This window comes from Coturnix japonica, unplaced genomic scaffold (assembly GCF_054131305.1).
Source record: "Coturnix japonica strain WE unplaced genomic scaffold, WE-NBRP24 Scf214, whole genome shotgun sequence".
Taxonomy (NCBI): domain Eukaryota; kingdom Metazoa; phylum Chordata; class Aves; order Galliformes; family Phasianidae; genus Coturnix; species Coturnix japonica.
Genome location: NW_028189117.1, coordinates 1 through 24,559, shown reverse-complemented (window position 1 = coordinate 24,559; position 24,559 = coordinate 1). Strand labels below are relative to the sequence as shown.

Below are 24,559 nucleotides of genomic sequence, written 5' to 3'. Positions count from 1 at the left end.
CCTGGGCTGCATCACCATCCTGTTCATCGAGCTCTGCACCGACATCGTGAGACCCACAGCGACCCATAGATTGACCCATAGAGACCCATAGGGACATATAGGGACACATAGGGACCCATAGGGACCCATAGACCCCCTGCCCCTGGGCTGCATCACCATCCTGTTCATCAAGCTCTGCACCGACATCATGAGACCCACAGCGACCCATAGATTGACCCATAGAGACCCATAGATACACATAGATTGACCCATAGGGACCCATAGACCCCCTGCCCCTGGGCTGCATCACCATCCTGTTCATCGAGCTCTGCACCGACATCGTGAGACCCACAGCGACCCATAGATTGACCCATAGAGACCCATAGGGACACATAGAGACCCATAGGGACCCATAGAAACCCCATAGGGACCCATAGAGACCCATAGGGACCCATAGGGATACATAGGGATCCATGGGCTGCATCACCATCCTGTTCATCGAGCTCTGCACCGACATCGTGAGACCCATAGACACCCCATAGCGACCCATAGAGACACATAGAGACCCATAGATACACTGCCTGCCCCATAGGGATCCATAGGGACCCATAGACCCCCTGCCCCTGGGCTGCATCACCATCCTGTTCATCGAGCTCTGCACCGACATCGTGAGACCCACAGCGACCCATAGATTGACCCATAGAGACCCATAGAGACACATAGAGACCCATAGGGATAGATAGGGATACATAGGGATACATGGGCTGCATCACCATCCTGTTCATCGAGCTCTGCACCGACATCGTGAGACCCATAGAAACCCCATAGCGACCCATAGATTGACCCATAGAGACACATAGGGACCTATAGGGACCCATAAAGATCCATAGAGACCCATAGAAACCCCATAGAGACCCATAGGGACACATAGGGACACATAGGGACCCATAGAGACACATAGGGACATATAGGGACACATAGGGACCCCATAGGGACCCATAGGGATCCATTGACCCCATTGACCCCATTAACCCTAATAGCCCCATTTACCCCATAGCCCCCATTGACCCTAATACCCCCATTGACCCCATTGACCCCAATACCCCCATAGCCCCCATTAACCCTAATACCCCCATTGACCCCATAGCCCCATTGACCCCATAGCCCCCATTGACCCCAATACCCCCAATACCCCCACTGACCCCATAGCCCCCACTGACTCTAATACCCCCATAGCCCCCATAGCCCCCATTGACCCCAATACCCCCATTGACCCCATAGCCCCCATAGCCCCCATTGACCCCAATACCCCCATTGACCCCATAGCCCCCATTGACCCCATAGCCCCCATAGCCCCCACTGACCCCAATCCCCCCCTCACCCCCCAGTTCCCGTCAGTGTCCCTGGCCTATGAACGAGCCGAGAGCGACATCATGCACCTGAAGCCGCGTAACCCCCGTAAGGACCGGCTGGTCAACGAGCCCCTGGCGGCGTATTCCTATTTCCAGATTGGTACGGGGCCGTACAGGGGGGTATGGGACCCATAGGGACATACAGGGGGGTATGGGACCCATAGGGACATATAGGGACCCATAGGGACATATGGGGGGGTATGGGACCCATAGGGACACATGGGGCCATATAGGGACACATGGGGCCATACAGGGGGGTATGGGACCCATAGGGACACATGGGGCCAGATAGGGGGGTATGGGACATATGGGGACATATAGGGGGTATGGGACCCATAGGGACATATAGGGACACATGGGGCCATACAGGGACCCATAGGGACACGTGGGGCCATATAGGGACCCATAGGGACATATGGGGCCATACAGGGACACATAGGGACATATGGGGCCATACAGGGACCCATAGGGACATATGGGGCCATACAGGGACACATAGGGACATATGGGGCCATACAGGGACCCATAGGGACATATGGGGCCGTACAGGGACACATAGGGACATATGGGGACATATAGGGACACATAGGGACATATGGGGCCATACAGGGACACATAGGGACATATGGGGCCATACAGGGACACATAGGGACATATGGGGCCATACAGGGACACATAGGGACATATGGGGCCATACAGGGACCCATAGGGACATATGGGGCCATACAGGGACACATAGGGACATATGGGGCCATACAGGGACCCATAGGGACATATGGGGCCATACAGGGACACATAGGGACATATGGGGCCATACAGGGACACATAGGGACATATGGGTCCAGATAGGGACCCATAGGGACATATGGGGCCATACAGGGACACATAGGGACATATGGGGCCAGATAGGGACCCATAGGGACATATGGGGCCATACAGGGACACATAGGGACATATGGGGCCATACAGGGACACATAGGGACATATGGGGCCATACAGGGACACATAGGGACATATGGGGCCATACAGGGACACATAGGGACACATGGGGCCATACAGGGGGGTATGGGACATATAGGGGGGTATGGGGCCATATAGGGGGGTATGGGACATATGGGGACATATAGGGGGGTATGGGACACATAGGGACCCATAGGGACACATGGGGCCATATAGGGGGGTATGGGACCCATAGGGACACATGGGGCCATACAGGGGGGTATGGGACATATAGGGGGGTATGGGGCCATATAGGGGGGTATGGGACATATGGGGACATATAGGGGGGTATGGGACACATAGGGACCCATAGGGACACATGGGGCCATATAGGGGGGTATGGGACCCATAGGGACACATGGGGCCATACAGGGGGGTATGGGACATATGGGGCCATACAGGGACCCATAGGGACATATGGGGCCATACAGGGACCCATAGGGACATATGGGGCCATATAGGGACCCATGGGGACACATGGGGCCATACAGGGGGGTATGGGACATATGGGGCCAGATAGGGACCCATAGGGACACATGGGGCCATACAGGGGGGTATGGGACCCATAGGGACATATAGGGGGGTATGGGGCCATATAGGGGACTATGAGACATATGGGGCCAGATAGGGGGGTATGGGACATATGGGGCCATACAGGGGGGTATGGGACATATGGGGCCAGATAGGGGGGTATGGGACACATAGGGACACATGGGGCCATATAGGGACCCATAGGGACCCATAGGGACACATGGGGCCATATAGGGGGGTATGGGACATATGGGGACATATAGGGGGGTATGGGACACATAGGGACCCATAGGGACACATGGGGCCATACAGGGGGGTATGGGACCCATAGGGACATATAGGGGGGTATGGGGCCATATAGAGGACTATGGGACATATGGGGCCAGATAGGGGGGTATGGGACATATGGGGCCAGATAGGGGGGTATGGGACATATGGGGCCAGATAGGGGGGTATGGGACACATAGGGACACATGGGGCCAGATAGGGGACTATGGGACATATGGGGACATATAGGGGGGTATGGGACATATGGGGCCATATAGGGGGGCTATGGGACCCATAGGGACACATGGGGCCATATAGGGGAATATGGGACATATGGGGACATATAGGGACACATGGGGCCATATAGGGGGGTATGGGACACATAGGGAAACAGAGAGACCCATAGAACCCCATAGAACCCCATATCCCCCCCATATTCCCCCATATAACCCCATATAATCCCATATCCCCATATCCCCCCATATAACCCTATATAACCCCCCAAATCCCCCCATATCCCCCCATATAACCCCCCTATAACCCCATATCCACCCCATACCTCCCCATAACCCCCCTATATCCCCTCATATAACTCCATATCCCCCCTGTATCCCCCCCATATCCCCCCCTATAACCCCATATAACCCCATATAACCCCATATAACCCCATATAACCCCATATCCCCCCCTATAACCCCATATCTCCCCATATCCCCCCCTATAACCCCATATAACCCCATATAACCCCATATCCCTCCCATATCCCCCCATATAACCCCATATAACCCCGTATCCCCCCCTATAACCCCATATCCCCCCCATATCCCCCCATATAACCCCATATCCCCCCATATAACCCCATATCTCCCCATATCCCCCCCTATAACCCCATATAACCCCATATAACCCCATATCCCCACATATAACCCCATATCCCCCCCCTATAACCCCATATCCCCCCTATAACCCCCTATAACCCCCCATATAACCCCATATCCCCCCATAATCCCCCATATACCCCCATATAACCCCATATAACCCTATATCCCCCCCTATAACCCCATATCCCCCCTATAACCCCATATATCCCCCCCATATAACCCCATATCCCCCTGTATCCCCCCCATATCCCCCCATATCCACCCATATAACCCCATATAACCCCATATCCCCCCCTATAACCCCATATTCCCCCATATTCCCCTCTATAACCCCATATATCCCCCCATATCCCCCCATATCCCCCCATATAACCCCATATCCCCCCATATCCCCCCATATCCCCCCCTATAACCCCATATAACCCCATATAACCCCTATTCCCCCCCATATCCCCCCCATATAACCCCATATCCCCCCTATAACCCCATATCCCCCCATATCCCCCCCCATATCCCCCCATAACCCCCTATAACCCCATACCCCCCATAGGTGCCATTCAGTCCTTTGCTGGATTCACCGATTACTTTGTGGCCATGGCCCAGGAGGGCTGGTGGCCTCTGCTGTGTGTGGGGCTGCGGCCCCACTGGGAGGACACCCACCAACAGGAGCTGCAGGACAGCTACGGCCAGCAGTGGGTGAGCTCCGCCCCATAGCTGCCCCATAGATCCCCATAGATCCCCATAGATCCCCATAGATCCCCATAGATCCCCCAGAGAGAACCCATAGAGAAACCATAGATCCCCTATAGATCCCCCATAGATCCCCCATAGATCCCCCATAGCTGCCCCATAGATCCCCTATAGCTGCCCCATAGCTGCCCCATAGCTGCCCCATAGATCCCCATAGATCCCCATAGATCCCCATAGAGAACCCATAGATCCCCTATAGGGTCCTCCGATAGAGAACCCATAGAGAGACTTGCGCCACCTGGTGGCCGCCAGCGGAACTGCAGGGCATCTCCCCATATCTGCCCCATATCCCCCCATATCCCCCCTATATCCCCCCACATCCCCCCATAACCCCCATATCCCCCCATATCTCCCCATAACCCCCTATATCCCCCCATATCTGCCCCATATCCCCCCATATCCCCCCATAACTCCCTATATCCCCCCATATCCCCCCATAACTCCCTATATCCCCCCATATCCCCCCATAACCCCCTATATCCCCCCATATCTGCCCCATAACCCCCCATATCCCCCCATATCCCCTCTATATACCCCATATCCCCCCATATCCCCCCATATTCCCCCCATAACCCCCCATATCCCCCCATATCTCCCCATATCTGCCCCATATCCCTCCCTATACCCCCCCATATCCCCCCATATCCCCCTATATCTTCCCATATCCCCCCATATCCCCCCATATTCCCCCCATAACCCCCCATATCCCCCCATATCTCCCCATATCTGCCCCATATCCCTCCCTATACCCCCATATCCCCCCATATCCCCCCCATATCCCCCCATATCTGCCCCATAACCCCCCCATATCCCCCCATATCCCCCCATATCCCCTCTATATCCCCCCATATCCCCCCATATCTCCCCATATCTGCCCCATATCCCTCCCTATACCCCCCCATATCCCCCCATATCCCCCTATATCTTCCCATATCTGCCCCATATCTGCCCCATATCCCCCCATAACCCCCCATTATCCCCCCATATCCCCCCATATCCCCCCCATATCCCCCCATATCCCCCTATATCCCCCCATATCCCCCCATATCCCCCCATAACCCCCTATATCCCCCCATATCTGCCCCATAACCCCCTATATAACCCCATATCTGCCCCATATCCCCCCATATCCCCCCATAACTCCCTATATCCCCCCATATCTCCCCATATCCCCCCATATCCCCCCATATCCCCCCATATCCCCCCATATCCCCCCATATCCCCCCCATATCCCCCCATATCCCCCCCATATCCCCCCCATATCCCCCCATATCCCCCCCATAACCCCCCATATCCCCCCATATCCCCCCATATCTGCCTCATATCCCCCTATATCCCCCCATATCCCCCCATATCCCCCTATATCCCCCCATATCCCCCCATATCCCCCCATATCCCCTCTATATACCCCATATCCCCTATATCCCCCTATATCCCCCCCATATCCCCCCATATCCCCCCATAACCCCCCATATCCCCCTATATCCCCCCATATCCCCCCATATCCCCCCCATATGCCCCCATATCCCCCCATATCTGCCCCATAACCCCCCATTTCCCCCCATATCCCCTCTATATCCCCCCATATCCCCCCATATCTGCCTCATATCACCCTATATCCCCCCATATCCCCCCCATATCCCCCCATATCCCCCCATATCCCCCTATATCCCCCCATATCCCCCTATATCCCCCCATATCCCCCCATATCCCCCCATATCCCCCTATATCCCCCCCATATCCCCCCATATCCCCCTATATCCCCCCATATCCCCCCCCATATCCCCCTATATCCCCCCATATCCCCCAATAGCTCCCCATATCCCCCCCATATCCCCCCATATCCCCCCCATATGCCCCCATATCCCCCCATATCTGCCCCACAACCCCCCATTTCCCCCCATATCCCCTCTATATCCCCCCATATCCCCCCATAACCCCCTATATCCCCCCATATCTGCCCCATAACCCCCTATATCCCCCCATATCTGCCCCATATCCCCCCATAACCCCCCATATCCCCCCATATCCCCTCTATATACCCCATATCCCCCCATATCCCCCCATATTCCCCCCATAACCCCCCATATCCCCTCCATAACTCCATATATCTCCCCATATCTCCCCATATCTGCCTCATATCCCCCCATATCTCCCCATATCTGCCCCATATCCCCCCATATCCCCCCCATATCCCCCCATATCCCCCTATATCCCCCCATATCCCCCCATATCCCCCCCATATCCCCCCATATCCCCCCATTTCCCCCCATATCCCCCCCATATCCCCCTATATCCCCCTATATCCCCTCATATCCCCCCATATCCCACCATATCCCCCCATATCCCCCCATATCTGCCCCATATCCCCCCATATGCCCCCATATCCCCTCCATAACTCCCTATATCCCTCCATATCTCCCAATATCTGCCTCATATCCCCCATATCCCCTCTATATCCCCCCATATCCCCCCATATCCCCCCCATATCCCCCTATATCCCCCCATATCTCCCCATATCTCCCCATATCCCCCCATATCCCCCCATATCCCCCCATATCCCCCCATAACCCCCCATATCCCCCCATATCCCCCCCATATGCCCCCATATCCCCCCATATCTGCCCCATAACCCCCCATTTCCCCCCATATCCCCTCTATATCCCCCCATATCCCCCCATATCTGCCTCATATCACCCTATATCCCCCCATATCCCCCCCATATCCCCCCATATCCCCCCATATCCCCCTATATCCCCCCATATCCCCCTATATCCCCCCATATCCCCCCATATCCCCCCATATCCCCCTATATCCCCCCCATATCCCCCCATATCCCCCTATATCCCCCCATATCCCCCCCCATATCCCCCTATATCCCCCCATATCCCCCAATAGCTCCCCATATCCCCCCCATATCCCCCCATATCTGTCTCATATCCCCCCATATCCCCCCATAACTCCCTATATCCCCCCATGTCCCCCCATATCCCCCCATATCCCCCCCATATGCCCCCATATCCCCCCATATCTGCCCCATAACCCCCCATTTCCCCCCATATCCCCTCTATATCCCCCCATATCCCCCCATAACCCCCTATATCCCCCCATATCTGCCCCATAACCCCCTATATCCCCCCATATCTGCCCCATATCCCCTATATCTCCCCATATCCCCCCATAACCCCCCATATTCCCCCCAGACCTTCGAGCAGCGCCGTTATCAGCAGTACACTTGCTACACGGTTTTCTTTATCAGCATCGAGATGTGTCAAATCGCCGACGTCCTGATAAGGAAAACACGACGCCTCTCCCTGCTGCAGCAGGGCCTGTTTCAGTGGGTCTCTATGGGGGTTATGGGGCTCTATGGGGCTCTATGGGTCTCTATGGGGTTCTATGGGGGGTCTATGGGGGTCTATGGGGCTCTATGGGTCTCTATGGGGGTTCTATGGTGCTTTATGGGGGGTCTAGGGGGTGTCTATGGCACTCTATGGGGCTCTATGGGTCTCTATGGGGTTCTATGGGTTTCTATGGGGTTCTATGGGTCTCTATGGGGCTCTATGGGTCTCTATGGGGTTCTATGGGTTTCTATGGGGTTCTATGGGTCTCTATGGGTCTCTATGGGGGGTCTATGGGGCTCTATGGGGCCTTATGGGGTCTCTAATGGGCTCTTTGGGTCTCTATGGGGGGTCTGTGGGGCTCTATGGGGAGATATGGGGGCTCTATGGGTCTCTATGGGGGTCTATGGGCTCCTATGGGGGCTCTATGGGGCCCTATGGGGTCTCTCTATGGGGTCTCTATGGGTCTATATGGGGTCTATATGGGGTCTCTATGGGTCTCTATGGTGTCTATGGGTCTCTATGGGGTCTATGGGGTCTCTATGGGTCTCTATGGGTCTCTATGGGGGTTCTATGGGGCTCTATGGGGGTCTATGGGGCCCTATGGGGTCTCTAATGGGCTCTATGGGTCTCTATGGACTTCTATGGGGCTCTATGGGGTTCTATGGGGTCTCTAATGGGCTCTATGGGGCTCTATGGGGTTCTATGGGGTCTCTAATGGGCTCTATGGGGCTCTATGGGGCTCTATGGGGTTCTATGGGGTCTCTAATGGGCTCTATGGGGCTCTATGGGGTTCTATGGGGTCTCTAATGGGCTCTATGGGGCTCTATGGGGCTCTATGGGGTGTCTATGGGGCTTTAGGGGGCACTATGGGGTCTCTATGGGTCCCTATGGGTCTTTATGGGTCTCTATGGGGGTTCTATGGGTCTCTATGGGGGTTCTATGGGGCTCTATGGGGCTCTATGGGGCTCTATGTGGTGTCTATGGGGCTCTATGGATCTCTATGGGGCTCTATGGGGGGTCTATGGGGCTCTGTGGGGCTCTATGGGTCTCTATGGGGTTCTATGGGGCTCTATGGGGGGTCTATGGGGCCCTATGGGGTCTCTAATGGGCTCTATGGGGTCTCTAATGGGCTCTGTGGGTCTCTATGGGTCTCTATGGGGTTCTATGGGTCTCTATGGGGGGTCTATGGGGCCCTATGGGGCCCTATGGGGCTCTATGGACTCCTATGGGGGCTCTATGGGGCCCTATGGGGTCTCTAATGGGCTCTATGGGTCTCTATGGGGGGTCTATGGGGCTCTATGGGGGGGTCTATGGGGTCTCTAAGGGGCTCCATGGGTCTCTATCGAGGCTCTATGGGGCTCTATGGGGTGTCTATGGGGTCTCTAATGGGCTCTATGGGGCTCTATGGGGCTCTATGGGGTGTCTATGGGGCTTTATGGGGCACTATGGGGTCTCTATGGGTCCCTATGGGTCTTTATGGGTCTCTATGGGGTTCTATGGGTCTCTATGGGGGTTCTATGGGGCTCTATGGGGCTCTATGTGGTGTCTATGGGTCTCTATGGGGTCTTCATGTATCCCTATGTGTCCCTATGGGTCTCTATATGTCCCTATGGGTCCCTATGGGTCTCTATGGGTCCCTATGTGTCCCTATGTGTCCCTATGGGTCCCTATGGGTCTGTATGGGTCCCTATGGGTCCCTATGGGGTCTCTATGGGGTCTCTATGTGTCCCTATGTGTCTCTATGTGTCCCTATGGGTCTCTATGGGTCCCTATGGGTCCCTATGGGTCCCTATGGGGTCTCTATGGGTCTCTATGGGTCCATATATAGGAACCACATCCTGCTCATCGCCATCGTGTTCCAAGTTTCCATCGGCTGCTTCTTGTGTTACTGCCCCGGGATGCCCAACATCTTCAACTTCATGCCCATCAGGTCAGCCCCATAGCGCCCCATAGCGCCCCATAGCGACCCATAGCGACACATAGCGCCCCATAGCACCCCATAGCGCCCCATAGAACTCCATGGGCTCTATGTGGTCCCTGTGGGTCTCTATGGGGTCTCTATGGGTCCCTATGGGTCTCTATGGGGCTCTATGTGTCTCTATGGGTCCCTATGGGTCTCTATGGGGCTCTATGGGGTCTCTATGGGTCCCTATGGGTATCTATGGGGCTCTATGGGTCTCTATGGGGTCGCTATGGGTCTCTATGGGGTCAGTATGGGGTCCCTATAAGTCCCTATGAGTCTCTATGGGGTCTCTATGGGGTCCCTATGGGTCTCTATGGGGTCCCTATGGGTCTCTATGGGTCTCTATGTGGTCCCTATGGGGCTCTATGGGTCTCTATGTGGTCCCTATGGGGCTCTATGGGTCTATGTGGTCCCTTATGGGGCTCTATGGGTCTCTATGGGGTCCCTATGGGTCTCTATGGGTCTCTGTGTGTCCCTATGGGTCTCTATGGGTTGCTATGGGGTCTCTATGGGTCCCTGTGGGTCTCTATAGGTCCCTATGGGGTCTCTATGTGTCCCTATGGGTCTCTATGGGGTCTCTATGGGTCCTTATGGGTCTCTATGGGATGTTATGGGGTCCCTATGGGTCCCTATGGGGTCTTTATAGGGTCCCTATGGGTCTCTATGGGGCTCTGTGGGGTTCCTATGGGTCTCTATGTGGTCCCTATGTGTCTCTATGGGTCTCTATGGGTCTCTATGGGATGTTATGGGGTCCCTATGGGTCCCTATGGGGTCTTTATAGGGTCCCTATGGGTCTCTATGGGTCCCTATGGGGCTCTGTGGGGTCTCTATGGGTCCTTATGGGTCTCTATGGGTCTCTATGGGATGTTATGGGGTCCCTATGGGTCCCTATGGGGTCTTTATAGGGTCCCTATGGGTCTCTATGGGGTCTCTGTGGGTCTCTATGTGTCCCTATGGGTCTCTATGGGATGTTATGGGGTCCCTATGGGTCCCTATGGGGTCTTTATAGGGTCCTTATGGGTCTCTATGGGTCTCTATGGGTCTCTGTGTGTCCCTATGGGTCTCTATGGGGTCTCTATGGGCCTCTTGGGGTCTCTATGGGGTCTCTATGGGGCTCTATGGGGTCTCTATGGGTCTCTATTGAGTCTCTAAGGGTCTCTATGGGTCCCTATGGGTCTCTATGGGATGTTATGGGGTCTCTATGGGGTCTCTATAGGGTCTCTGTGGGTCTCTGTGGGTCCCTATGGATCTATGGGTCTCTATTGTGTCCCTATGGGTCTCTATGGGTCCCTATGGGGTCTCTATGGGTCTCTATTTTTGTCCCTATGGGTCTCTATGGGTCCCTATGGGGTCTCTATGGGGTCTCTATGGGTCTCTTTGGGGTCCTTATGGGTCTCTATGGGGTCTCTGTGAGTCTCTATGGGTCCCAATGGGTCTCTATGGCGTCCCTATGGGGCTCTGTGGGGTCTCTATGGGTCCTTATGGGTCTCTATGGGTCTCTATGGGGTCCCTATTGGTCCCTATAGAGTCCCTATGGGTCTCTATGGGATGTTATGGGGTCTCTATGGGTCTTTGTAGGGTCCCTATGGGTCCCTATGGGGTCTTTATAGGGTCCCTATGGGTCTCTATGCGTCTTTATGGGTCTCTGTAGGGTCTCTATGGGGTCTCTATGGGTCTCTATTGAGTCTCTATGGGTCTCTAAGGGTCTCTATGGGTCTCTATGGGTCCCTATGGGGCTCTATGGGGTCTCTATGGGTCCCTATGTGTCTCTGTGGGTCTCTATGGGTCCCTATGGATCCCTATGGGTCTCTATGGGTCTCTATGTGTCTCTATGTGTCTCTATGGGGTTCCTATGGGTCCCTATGTGTCCCTATGGGTCTCTATGGGTCCCTATGGGTCTCTATGGGTCTCTATGGGTCCCTATGGGGCTCTATGGTGTCTCTATGGGTCCTTATGGGTCTCTATGGGTCTCTATGGGTCCCTATGGGGCTCTATGTGTCCCTATGGGTCGCTATGGGGCTCTGACCCCCATTCTGTCCCTATAGGTTCCAGTGGTGGTTCGTCCCGATGCCTTTTGGGCTCCTCATCCTCATCTACGACGAGATCCGCAAGTTGGGGGTCCGCAGGCACCCCGGAAGTGAGTCCCACCCCATAGAGACCCCATAGCACCCCATAGGGACCCCAGAGAGCCCCATAGAGACCCCATAGAGCCCCATAGAGACCCCATAGCCCCCCATAGGGACCCCAGAGAGCCCCATAGAGACCCCATAGAGCCCCATAGAGATCCCATAGAGCCCCATAGAGACCCCATAGCACCCCATAGGGACCCCATAACCCCCATAGAGACCCCATAACCCCCATAGAGATCCCATAGAGCCCCATAGAGACCCCATAACCCCCCATAGGGACCCCATAACCCCCATAGGGACCCCATAACCTCCATAGAGATCCCATAGAGCCCCATAGAGACCCCATAACCCCCATAGGGACCCCATAACACCCCATAGGGACCCCATAACCCCCATAGGGACCCCATAGCACCCCATAGGGACCCCATAACACCCCATAGGGATCCCATAACACCCCATAGGGATCCCATAGCACCCCATAGGGACCCCATAACCCCCATCGGGATCCCATAACCCCCATAACACCCCATAGAGACCCCATAACACCACATAGGGACCCCATAACCCACATAGAGACCCCATAACACCCCATAGGGACCCCATAACCCCCATAGAGACCCCATAACACCCCATAGAGATCCCATAGAGCCCCATAGGGACCCCATAACCCCCATAGAGATCCCATAACCCCCCATAGGGACCCCATAACCCCCATAGAGACCCCATAACCCCCATAGAGACCCCATAGCACCCCATAGCACCCCATAGAGATCCCATAGAGCCCCATAGAGCCCCATAGAGCCCCATAGAGACCCCATAGAGCCCCATAGAGACCCCATAACCCCCATAGAGACCCCATAGCACCCCATAGGGACCCCATAACCCCCATAGAGACCCCATAACACCCCATAGGGACCCCATAACCCCCATAGAGATCCCATAGAGCCCCATAGAGATCCCATAACACCCCATAGGGACCCGATAGCCCCCATAGAGACCCCATAGAGCCCCATAGGGACCCATAACACCCCATAGGGACCCCATAACTTCCATAGGGACCCCATAACCCCCATAGAGACCCTATAACACCCCATAGGGACCCCATAACAACCCATAGGGACCCCATAGAGCCCCATAGAGACCCCATAACCCCCATAGGGACCCCATAGAGCCCCATAGAGACCCCATAGAGCCCCATAGGGACCCCATAGCACCCCATAGGGACCCCATAGAGCCCCATAGAGACCCCATAGCACCCATAGGGATCCCATAGAGCCCCATAGGGACCCCATAACCCCCATAGAGACCCCATAACCCCCATAGGGACCCCATAACACCCCATAGGGACCCCATAGAGCCCCATAGAGACCCCATAACCCCCCATAGGGACCCCATAACACCCCATAGGGATCCCATAACACCCCATAGAGACCCCATAACCCCCATAGGGACCCCATAACACCCCATAGAGACCCCATAACCCCCATAGGGACCCCATAACACCCCATAGGGACCCCATAGAGCCCCATAGAGACCCCATAGCACCCCACAGGGACCCCATAACCCCCATAGAGATCCCATAGAGCCCCATAGGGACCCATAACACCCCATAGGGACCCCATAACCCCCATAGGGACCCCATAACCCCCATAGAGATCCCATAGAGCCCCATAGAGATCCCATAACACCCCATAGGGACCCCATAACCCCCATAGAGATCCCATAGAGCCCCATAGAGATCCCATAACACCCCATAGGGACCCCATAGCACCCCATAGGGACCCCATAACCCCCATAGGGACCCCCCACATAGAGACCCCCCATAGGGCCCCCCCCCCTTCCATAAAACAATCCCATAGCCTCCCATAGAGACCCCCCCATAGGGACCCCCACCCCATAGAGACCCCCATATCCCCCCATAAGGAACCCCCAATAGAGACACCCCCTATATGGACCTGCCCCCCATAGGGAACCCCCATAGAACAACCCTATAAGAACCCCAAAAGACCCCCTCCCCCCCATAGACCCCCCATAGGGACCCCCCAATAGAGACCCCCATATAGAGACCCCCCTGTAGGGACTCCCCTATAATGACCACCCCCCATAGGGACCCCCCCCATAGAGACCCCCACCCCATAGAGACCCCATAACCCCCCATAGGGAGCCCCCTATAGAGACCCCCACCCCATAGAGACCCCATAACCCCCCCATAACCCCCTTAATCCCTCCCACCCCATAGAACAACCCCAGAAACCCCCCTAAGACCCCCCCCATATGGGGTCCCTGTGCCCCCCCATCCCCCCCCATTAAGACCCCCCCCCTATTTCCACAGGCTGGTGGGACAGAGAGCTCTACTACTGACCCCCCCCAATGGCTGGGACCCCCCCCCATAAATGGGACCCCCACCCCATAAATGGAGCCCCCCTTTAATGGACCCCCCCCCCAATATGGCCGCCCATCTTCCAATATGGCCGCCCACACACCCAATATGGCCGCCCAAAAACCAATATGGCCGCCCAACACCCAATATGGCCGCCCAATAACCAATATGGCCGCCCAACACCCAATATGGCCGCCCAACAACCAATAGGGCCGCCCAACAACCAATATGGCCGCCCAACAATTAATATGGCCGCCCAACACCCAATATGGCCGCCCAACACCCAATATGGCCGCCCAAGAGCCAATATGGCCGCCCAAGAGCCAATATGGCCGCCCAACAACCAATATGGCCGCCCACACTCCCAATATGGCCGCCAACACCCAATATGGCCGCCCAGCAACCAATATGGCCGCCCAACAACCAATATGGCCGCCCACATACCCAATATGGCCGCCCAACACCCCAATATGGCCGCCCACACACCCAATATGGCGGCCCAACAACCAATATGGCCGCTCACACACCCAATATGGCCGCCCAACAACCAATATGGCCGCCCACACACCCAATATGGCCGCCCAACAACCAATATGGCCGCCCACACACCCAATATGGCCGCCCAACACCCAATATGGCCGCCCAATAACCAATATGGCCGCCCACACACCCAATATGGCCGCCCAACACCCAATATGGCCGCCCAACAACCAATATGGCCGCCCAACAACCAATATGGCCGCCCAACACCCAATATGGCCGCCCACACACCCAATATGGCCGCCCAACACCCAATATGGCCGCCCAACAACCAATATGGCCGCCCAACACCCAATATGGCCGCCCAACACCCAATATGGCCGCCCAGCAACCAATATGGCCGCCCAATAACCAATATGGCCGCCCACACACCCAATATGGCCGCCCACACACCCAATATGGCGGCCCAAAAACCAATATGGCCGCCCACACACCCAATATGGCGGCCCAACAACCAATATGGCCGCTCACACACCCAATATGGCCGCCCAACAACCAATATGGCCGCCCACACACCCAATATGGCCGCCCAACAACCAATATGGCCGCCCACACACCCAATATGGCCGCCCAACACCCAATATGGCCGCCCAATAACCAATATGGCCGCCCACACACCCAATATGGCCGCCCAACACCCAATATGGCCGCCCAACAACCAATATGGCCGCCCAACAACCAATATGGCCGCCCAACACCCAATATGGCCGCCCACACACCCAATATGGCCGCCCAACACCCAATATGGCCGCCCAACAACCAATATGGCCGCCCAACAACCAATATGGCCGCCCAGCAACCAATATGGCCGCCCAACATCCAATATGGCCGCCCACACACCCAATATGGCCGCCCCCATTCCAATATGGCTGCCCCCAACCCAATATGGCCGCCCACACACCCAATATGGCCGCCCAACAACCAATATGGCCGCCCAACAAACAATATGGCCGCCCAACACCCAATATGGCCGCCCACACACCCAATATGGCGGCCCAACAACCAATATGGCCGCCCAACAACCAATATGGCCGCCCACACACCCAATATGGCCGCCCAACACCCAATATGGCCGCCCAACAACCAATATGGCCGCCCAATAACCAATATGGCCGCCCAACAACCAATATGGCCGCCCAACACCCAATATGGCCGCCCCCATTCCAATATGGCTGCCCCCAACCCAATATGGCCGCTCACACACCCAATATGGCGCCCAACACCCAATATGGCCGCCCAACAACCAATATGGCCGCCCAACACCCAATATGGCCGCCCCCAACCAATATGGCCGCCCAAAAACCAATATGGCGCCCAACAACCAATATGGCCGCCCACACACCCAATATGGCCGCCCCCAAACAAATATGGCCGCCCAACATCCAATATGGCCGCCCAACACCCAATATGGTCACCCAACAACCAATATGGCCGCCCACACACCCAATATGGCCGCCCATACACCCAATATGGCCGCCCAACACCCAATATGGCCGCCCACACACCCAATATGGCCGCCCCCAAACAAATATGGCCGCCCAAAAACCAATATGGCGCCCAACAACCAATATGGCCGCCCAATAACCAATATGGCCGCTCAACATCCAATATGGCCGCCCAACACCCAATATGGCGCCCAACAACCAATATGGCCGCCCACACCCCCAAATATGGCGCCCACCCCCCCAATATGGCCGTCCCCAACCAAATATGGCCGTCCACACACCCAATATGGCCGCCCCCAGCCAAATATGGCGGCTCCCCCCCAAATATGGCCGCCCCCATCTGCCAAGATGGCCGCTTACACACCCAAGATGGCCGCCCCCTACTGCCCCCCCCCCCCCAATGATAATAAACCGCTTACGGGGTCAACATTAAAGGCCTTTTATTTGGGGGTGGGGTTTACTTCCGGGAAGGGGCGGGACTTCCGGTTGGCATCCAATCCTCACGTTGTTGACTGGGGGGTGGAACTTCCGGGTTCCGCCGTGGTGGGGGGGGCGCGAGACTTCCGGGTTGATGATGGGGGCGGGACTTCCGGCGGAAGTCACGTGGGCGGCAGTAGAGGGACGAGGAGGCGGAGCGCTCCCAGCCCCAAGATGGCCGCCCCCAAAGCGCGGAAACCGAGAGAACCCCAGGGACCCAGCGACAGGAACTGGGACAGCCAGCTGCAATGGGACACATAGGGACACATAGGGACACATAGGGACCCATAGGGACACATAGAGACCCATAGAGACCCATAGGGACCCATAGAGACCCATAGGGACCCATAGAGACACATAGGGACCCATAGGGACCCATAGGGACACATAGAGACCCATAGAGACACATAGGGACCCATAGAGACCCATAGGGACACATAGGGACCCATAGGGACACATAGGGACACATAGAGACCCATAGAGATTAATAGAGCGCCCCCTAGTGGCTCGGAGGACTCATTGCAACCCATAGGGTCTAACAGGGAACCATAGAGACGCATAGGGACCCATAGAGACCCATAGGGACACACAGGGACCCATAGAGACCCATAGAGACACACAGGGACCCATAGAGACCCATAGAGACCCACAGGGACCCATAGGGACACATAGAGACCCATAGGGACACATAGGGACACATAGAGACCCATAGAGAACCCATAGAGACCCATAGGGAACCATAGGGACCCATAGAGACACATAGAGACCCATAGAGACACATAGGGACCCCATAGAGACACATAGTGACCCATAGGGACCCACAGGGACCCATAGAGACACCACAGAGACCCATAGGGACCCATAGAGACCCATAGGGACCCATAGAGACCCATAGAGACCCATAGGGACCCATAGAGACCCATAGGGACCCATAGAGACACCACAGAGACCCATAGAGACCCCATAGAGACACATAGGGACCCACAGAGACCCATAGGGACCCATAGAGACACATAGAGACCCCATAGGGACCCATAGAGACCCATAGAGACCCATAGGGACCCATAGAGACCCATAGAGACCCATAGGGACCCATAGAGACCCATAGAGACCCATAGGGACCCATAGAGACCCATAGAGACCCATAGAGACCCATAGGGACCCATAGAGACCCATAGAGACCCCATAGAGACCCATAGAGACCCATAGAGACCCATAGGGACCCATAGAGACCCATAGAGACCCATAGAGACCCATAGGGACCCATAGAGACCCATAGAGACCCCATAGAGACCCATAGGGACCCACAGGGACCCATAGGGACCCATAGAGACCCATAGGGACCCATAGAGACCCACAGAGCCCCGCCCAACCCGGAAGTCCCTCTTACCCAATCAGGAATCCCTCGTAGGCCACGCCCACCAACATTCCAGCCAATGGGAGCCGGAGTTTCGGTGGCAGCTCATGGCGACCCGAGGCCCAAAGCAGCGACGCCGCGGCCACGTGACGAACCTGGGGGGGGGGGCAGCCCCATAAGTGTGGGGCAGAGACCCATAAGTGGGGCTCAGCCCTATAGATATGGGGCAGACCTCATAGATGTGGGTCAGACCTCATAGATGTGGGTCACAGACCCCACAGATGTGGGTCAGACCCTATAGATGTGGGGCAGACCTATAGATGTGGGTCACAGACCCCATAGATGTGGGTCAGACCCCATAGATGTGGGTCAGACTTATAGATGTGGGTCACAAACCCCATAGATGTGGGGCAGACCCCATAGATGTGGGTCAGACCCATAGATGTGGGTCACAGACCCCATAGATGTGTGTCAGACCCCATAGATGTGGGTCAGACCCATAGATGTGGGTCACAGACCCCATAGATGTGGGTCAGACCCCATAGATGTGGGTCAGACCCATAGATGTGGGTCACAGACCCCATAGATGTGTGTCAGACCCCATAGATGTGGGTCAGACCCATAGATGTGGGTCACAGACCCCTTAGATGTGGGTCAGACCCCATAGATGTGGGTCAGACCCATAGATGTGGGTCACAGACCCCATAGATGTGGGTCAGACCCTATAGATGTGGGTCAGACCCCATAGATGTGGGGCAGACCCCATAGATGTGGGTCAGAGACCCCATAGATGTGGGTCAGACCCCATAGATGTGGGTCAGACCCTATAGATGTGGGTCAGACCCTATAGATATGGGTCAGACCCTATAGGGGGGGCTCAGCCCTATAGATGTGGGTCAGACCCATAGATATGGGGCAGCCCTATAAGTGTGGGGCTCACCAGGCTGATGTTGGAGTCCAGCCCCATCTGCACGTGTCTCCAATCGAACTCGATGCCTCGAGCTCCGACCCACAGCGGGACGCAGCTATGGGGCAGAGTCCATTAACCCCCATAGAACCCAACAGAACCCCATATCCTCCCATATAACCATATATATCCCCCTATTACCCCCATATCCCCCCATACAACCATATATTTCCCACCCTATTACCCCATACCCCCCCTAAATCCCCCCATATCCCCCCTATTACCCCCCATATAATCCCATATCCCCCCTATAAACCCCTATATCCCCCCTATTGCCCCCCATATAACCCCATATCCCCCCTATAACCCCCCATATCCCCCCTAAATCCCCATATCCCCCCTAAATCCCCCCATATCCCCCTATAACCCTATATCTCCCCATATCCCCCCTATTTCCCCTATAACCCCATATTCCCCCATATGCCCCCATATAACCCCTATATCCCCCCTATAACCCCCCATATAACCCCATATCCTCCCCATTACCCCCCATATAACCCCACATCCCCCATATAACCCCATATCCCCCCTATAACCCCCCATATAACCCCATATCCCCCCATATAACCCCACATCCCCCCATATAACCCCATATCCCCCCCTATAACCCCATATCCCCCCATATAACCCCATATCCCCCCCATATCCCCCCATATAACCTCTATATCCCCCCATATCCCCCCATATAACCCCATATCCCCCCCCATAACCCCATATCCCCCCATATAACCCCATATCCCCCCATATAACCCCATATCCCCCCCTATATCCCCCCATATCCCCCCCATATCCTCCCTATTACCCCCCATATAACCCCATATCCCCCCATAACCCATATCCCCCCATATAACCCCATATCCCCCCTATATCCCCCCATATAACCCCATATCCCCCCATATAACCTCATATCCCCTCTATATTCCCCCATATAACCCCATATCCCCCCCATATCCCCCCATATCTCCCCCTATATCCCCCATATAACCCCATATCCCCCCCATAACCCCATATCCCCCCCATATAACCCCATATCCCCCCCATATCCCCCCTATATCCCCCCATATCCCCCCCTATAACCCCATATCCCCCCATATAACCCCATATCCCCCCTATATCCCCCATATAACCCCATATCCCCCCCATATCCCCCATATAACCCCATATCCCCCCTATATCCCCCATATAACCCCATATCCCCCCATATCCCCCCACATACCGTGACGTCAGCAGCTCGGCTGTCGCCCACCCCATAGCGGCCACCAGGATCCCATATCCCCCCTATAACCCCCCATATAACCCCATATCCCCCCCATATCCCCCCTATATCCCCATATTCCCCCCATATCCCCCCCATATAACCCCATATCCCCCCATATCCTCTCTATTGCCCCCCATATAACCCATATCCCCCCAATAACCCCATATCCCCCCATATAACCCCATATCCCCCCCCTATAACCCCCTATATCCCCCCATATCCCCCCCTATAACCCCATATCCCCCCCTATAACCCCATATCCCCCCTATATCCCCCCATATCCCCCCTTTATAACCCCATATCCCCCCCAGAACCCCATATCCCCCCATATCCCCCTATATCCCCCCCTATAACCCCATATCACCCCCATATAACCCCCTATAACCCCATATCCCCCCCTATAACCCCATATCCCCCCCCATAACCCCCCCATACCGTGACGTCAGCAGCTCGGCTGTTGCCCACCCCATAGCAGCCACCAGGATCCGATGTTCCCCTTTTCCCCCCCCCCCTCCCCAAAGCCAACTGCAGCCCCCCCAGGTCGGCAGCGTCCACCGTCGCCCTCAGGAACTCCTATGGGGCAGGGGGGGAACAGAGGGGGGGTCACCCCATAGCGCCCCATAGAACCCCATAGAACCCCATAGTCCCCACATTACCCCCCATAGTGCCCCATAACCCCCCATAGGACCCTATTACCCCCCCATAGAGCCCATAGCCCCCACATTACTCCCCATAGGACCCATAGCCCCCCCATACCCCCCTATAATCCCCCATAGGACCCATAGCCCCCCCATAGGACCCCCATAACCCCCCATAGGACACATAGCCCCCCCATAGCACCCCATAGGACACATACCCCCCCCATAGGACCCCATAGGACCCACAGCCCCCCCATAGCACCCCATAACCCCCCTATAACCCCCCATAGGACCCATAGCCCCCCCCATAACCCCCTATAACCCCAAATAGGACCCATAGCCCCCCCATAACCCCCCTATAAACCCCCATATAACCCTATTACCCCCATAGGACCCTATAACCCCCCCATAGCACCCCATAACCCCTATAACCCCCCCATAGAACCCTATAGCCCCCCATAACCCCCTATAGAACCCTATAGCCCCCCCATAACCCCCCATAGAATCCTATAGCCCCCCCATAACCCCCCATAGAACCCTATAGCCCCCCCATAACCCCCCACAGGACCCTAATACCCCCCCCATAGAGCCCATAGCCCCCACATTAACCCCCATAGGACCCCATAGGACCCTACAGACCCCCCATAGGACCCCATAGAACCCCATAACTCCCCTATATCCCCCCATATCCACCATAACCCCCCTCTATCCTCCCCATATAACCTCATAACCCCCCTATATCCCCCCATATAACCCCCCTATATCCCTCCATAGACCCCATATCCCCCCATATAACCCCATATCCCCCCTATATCCCCCCATAGACCCCATATCCCCCCATATAACCCCATATCCCCCCTATATCCCCCCATAGACCCCATATCCCCCCATATAACCCCATATCCCCCCTATATCCCCCCATAGACCCCATATCCCCCCATATAACCCCGTATCCCCCCTATATCCCCCCATAGACCCCATATCCCCCCATATAACCCCATATCCCCCCTATATCCCCCCATAGACCCCATATCCCCCCATATAACCCCATAACCCCCCTATATCCCCCCATATCTCCCCATATAACCCCATATAACCCCTATAACCCCATAACCCCCCTATATCCCCCCATATCTCCCCATATCCCCCCTATATCCGCCCATATAACCCCATAACCCCCTATATACCCCCATATAACCCCATAACCCCTTATATCCTCCCATATAACTCCATAACCCCCCTATATCCCCCCATATCTGCCCATATCCCCGCATATAACCCCATAACCCCCCTATATCCGCCCATATAACCCCATAACCCCCCTATATCTGCCCATATAACCCCATAACCCCCCTATATCCCCCCATAGACCCCATATCCCCCCATATAACCCCATAACCCCCCCATATCCCCTCATATAACCCCATAACACCCCTATATCCCCCCATATCTCCCCATATCCCCCCTATATCCTCCCCATAGACCCCATATCCCCCCATATAAACCCCATAACTCACCCCCACCAAGTCATAACCCCCGGAGGGTCCCTCCCATGTGGGGAAAAAGGTGGCCAGGAACAGCATCTATGGGGGATATGGGGGGATATGGGGCTCTATGGGGGGTTATAGGGGGTTATGGGGGGATGTGGGGGGGATATGGGGTTATATGGGGGGTTATAGGGGGGTTATGGGGGGTTTATGGGAGGGATATGGGGTTATATGGGGGTCTATGGGGGGTTATGGGGGGATATGGGGTTATATGGGGGGTCTACGGAGGGATATAGAGGTCTATGGGGGGTTATAGGGGGTTATGGGGGATCTATGGGGGGATGTGGGGGGATGTAAGGAGTATTAGGGGTGATGTGCGGTTATATGGGGGGATATGGGGGTCTATGGGGGGATCTGGGGGTCTATGGGGGGGTTATGGGGGGATGTGGGGGGTCTATGGGGGGATATGGGGTTATATGGGTGGGATAATGGGCGTTATGTGGAGTCTATGGGGGGATATGGGATTATATGGGGGATATAGGGGTCTATGGGAAGGTTATGGGGGGATGGAGGGGGATATTGGTTTATATGGGGGGGCTATAGGGGGTTATGGGGTTATATGGGGGGATATGGGGTTATATGGGGGGATATGGGGGTCCATGGGGTGTTATATAGGGTGACATGGTGGTCTGTGGGGGTCTATGGGGGGATTATGGGGGGATGTGGGGGGATATGGGGTTATATGGGGGTCTATGGGGGGATATGGGGTTATATGGGGGGGATATGGGGGGTTATGGGGGTGTCTATGGGGGGATATGGGGATCTATGGGGGTCTATGGGGTTATATGGGGGACTATGGGGGTCTATGGGGTTATATGGGGATCTATGGGGGTCTATGGGGGGATATGGGGTTATATGGTGGGTTATGGGGTGTCTATGGGGTGTCTATGGGAGGATATGGGGTCTATGGGGATCTATGGGGATCTATGGGGGTCTATGGGGGCCTATGGGGGGATATGGAGATTTATGGGGGTCTATGGGGGGATATGGGGATCTATGGGGTTATATGGGGGTCTATGGGGGTCTATGGGGTCTATGGGGTGTCTATGGGGGGATATGGGGATCTATGGGGTTATATGGAGGTCTACGGGGTGTCCATGGGGAGATATGGAGATTTATGAGGGGATATGGGGTTATATGGGGGTCTATGGGTATCTATGGGGTATCTATGGGGGTCTATGGGGATCTATGGGGTATCTATGGGGGTCTATGGGGTTATATGGGGGTCTATGGGTATCTATGGGGTATCTATGGGGGTCTATGGGGATCTATGGGTATCTATGGGGATCTATGGTGTTATATGGGGGTCTATGGGGATCTATGGTGTTATATGGGGGTCTATGGGGGTCTATGGGGCAGCTATGGGGCCAGCCCCACCTTACAGAGCTGCACCAGCACATAGGTGGCTCCCGCCTGCACACAGCGCCAGAACGCGCTGTACTCCGACCTGTAGGAACCAATAGGGGACAGTAAGAGCCCATACACCCCATAGATACCCCATAGCCCCCATAACCCCATTATAACCCCCCATGGCCACCCTATACCCCCCCCCCAACCCCATATCTCCCCCCATATCGCCCCATATCGCCCTATATCCCCCCATATCGCCCCTATATCCTCCCATAGCCCCCCTATATCCCCCCATAACCCCCATATCACCCCTATATCCCCCCATACCCTCATTATATTCCCCATATT

General features: G+C 55.6%; 2 protein-coding genes across 5 annotated transcripts in view; one reads left to right on the top strand and one right to left on the bottom strand.

Moving 5' to 3' along the window:
• Nucleotides 1-14,700, top strand: part of LOC107307398 (potassium-transporting ATPase alpha chain 1-like) — a 28,789-nt gene extending 14,089 nt beyond the window's left edge. Inside the window, exons 6-11 of the mRNA XM_085535888.1 lie at nucleotides 1,368-1,491; nucleotides 4,620-4,765; nucleotides 8,023-8,156; nucleotides 9,989-10,090; nucleotides 12,169-12,260; nucleotides 14,585-14,700. Coding sequence (XP_085392014.1) covers nucleotides 1,368-1,491; nucleotides 4,620-4,765; nucleotides 8,023-8,156; nucleotides 9,989-10,090; nucleotides 12,169-12,260; nucleotides 14,585-14,613 — 627 coding nt within the window. The 3' untranslated portion in view covers nucleotides 14,614-14,700. The remainder of the gene's footprint in view (nucleotides 1-1,367; nucleotides 1,492-4,619; nucleotides 4,766-8,022; nucleotides 8,157-9,988; nucleotides 10,091-12,168; nucleotides 12,261-14,584) is intronic.
• Nucleotides 14,701-17,040: 2,340 nt separating this feature from the next.
• On the bottom strand, nucleotides 17,041-24,369 carry TMEM147 (transmembrane protein 147). Of its 4 annotated transcripts, XM_085535889.1 has the most exons (6): nucleotides 24,239-24,369; nucleotides 22,832-22,897; nucleotides 21,112-21,249; nucleotides 19,392-19,476; nucleotides 18,485-18,606; nucleotides 17,041-17,337 (listed from the first exon to the last, which is right to left on the bottom strand). In XM_085535889.1, the coding sequence occupies exons 3-6, from the start codon at nucleotides 21,144-21,146 to the stop codon at nucleotides 17,217-17,219; spliced, it is 363 nt and encodes a 120-aa protein (XP_085392015.1). In that variant the 5' UTR covers nucleotides 21,147-21,249; nucleotides 22,832-22,897; nucleotides 24,239-24,369; the 3' UTR covers nucleotides 17,041-17,216. The 4 variants fall into 4 exon arrangements, 3 of the variants coding, with proteins under 3 accessions (XP_085392015.1, XP_085392017.1, XP_085392016.1); XR_014941996.1 differs by lacking the exon at nucleotides 21,112-21,249; XM_085535891.1 differs by lacking the exons at nucleotides 19,392-19,476; nucleotides 21,112-21,249 and having other exon boundaries at nucleotides 24,239-24,363.
• Nucleotides 24,370-24,559: the final 190 nt, after the last annotated feature.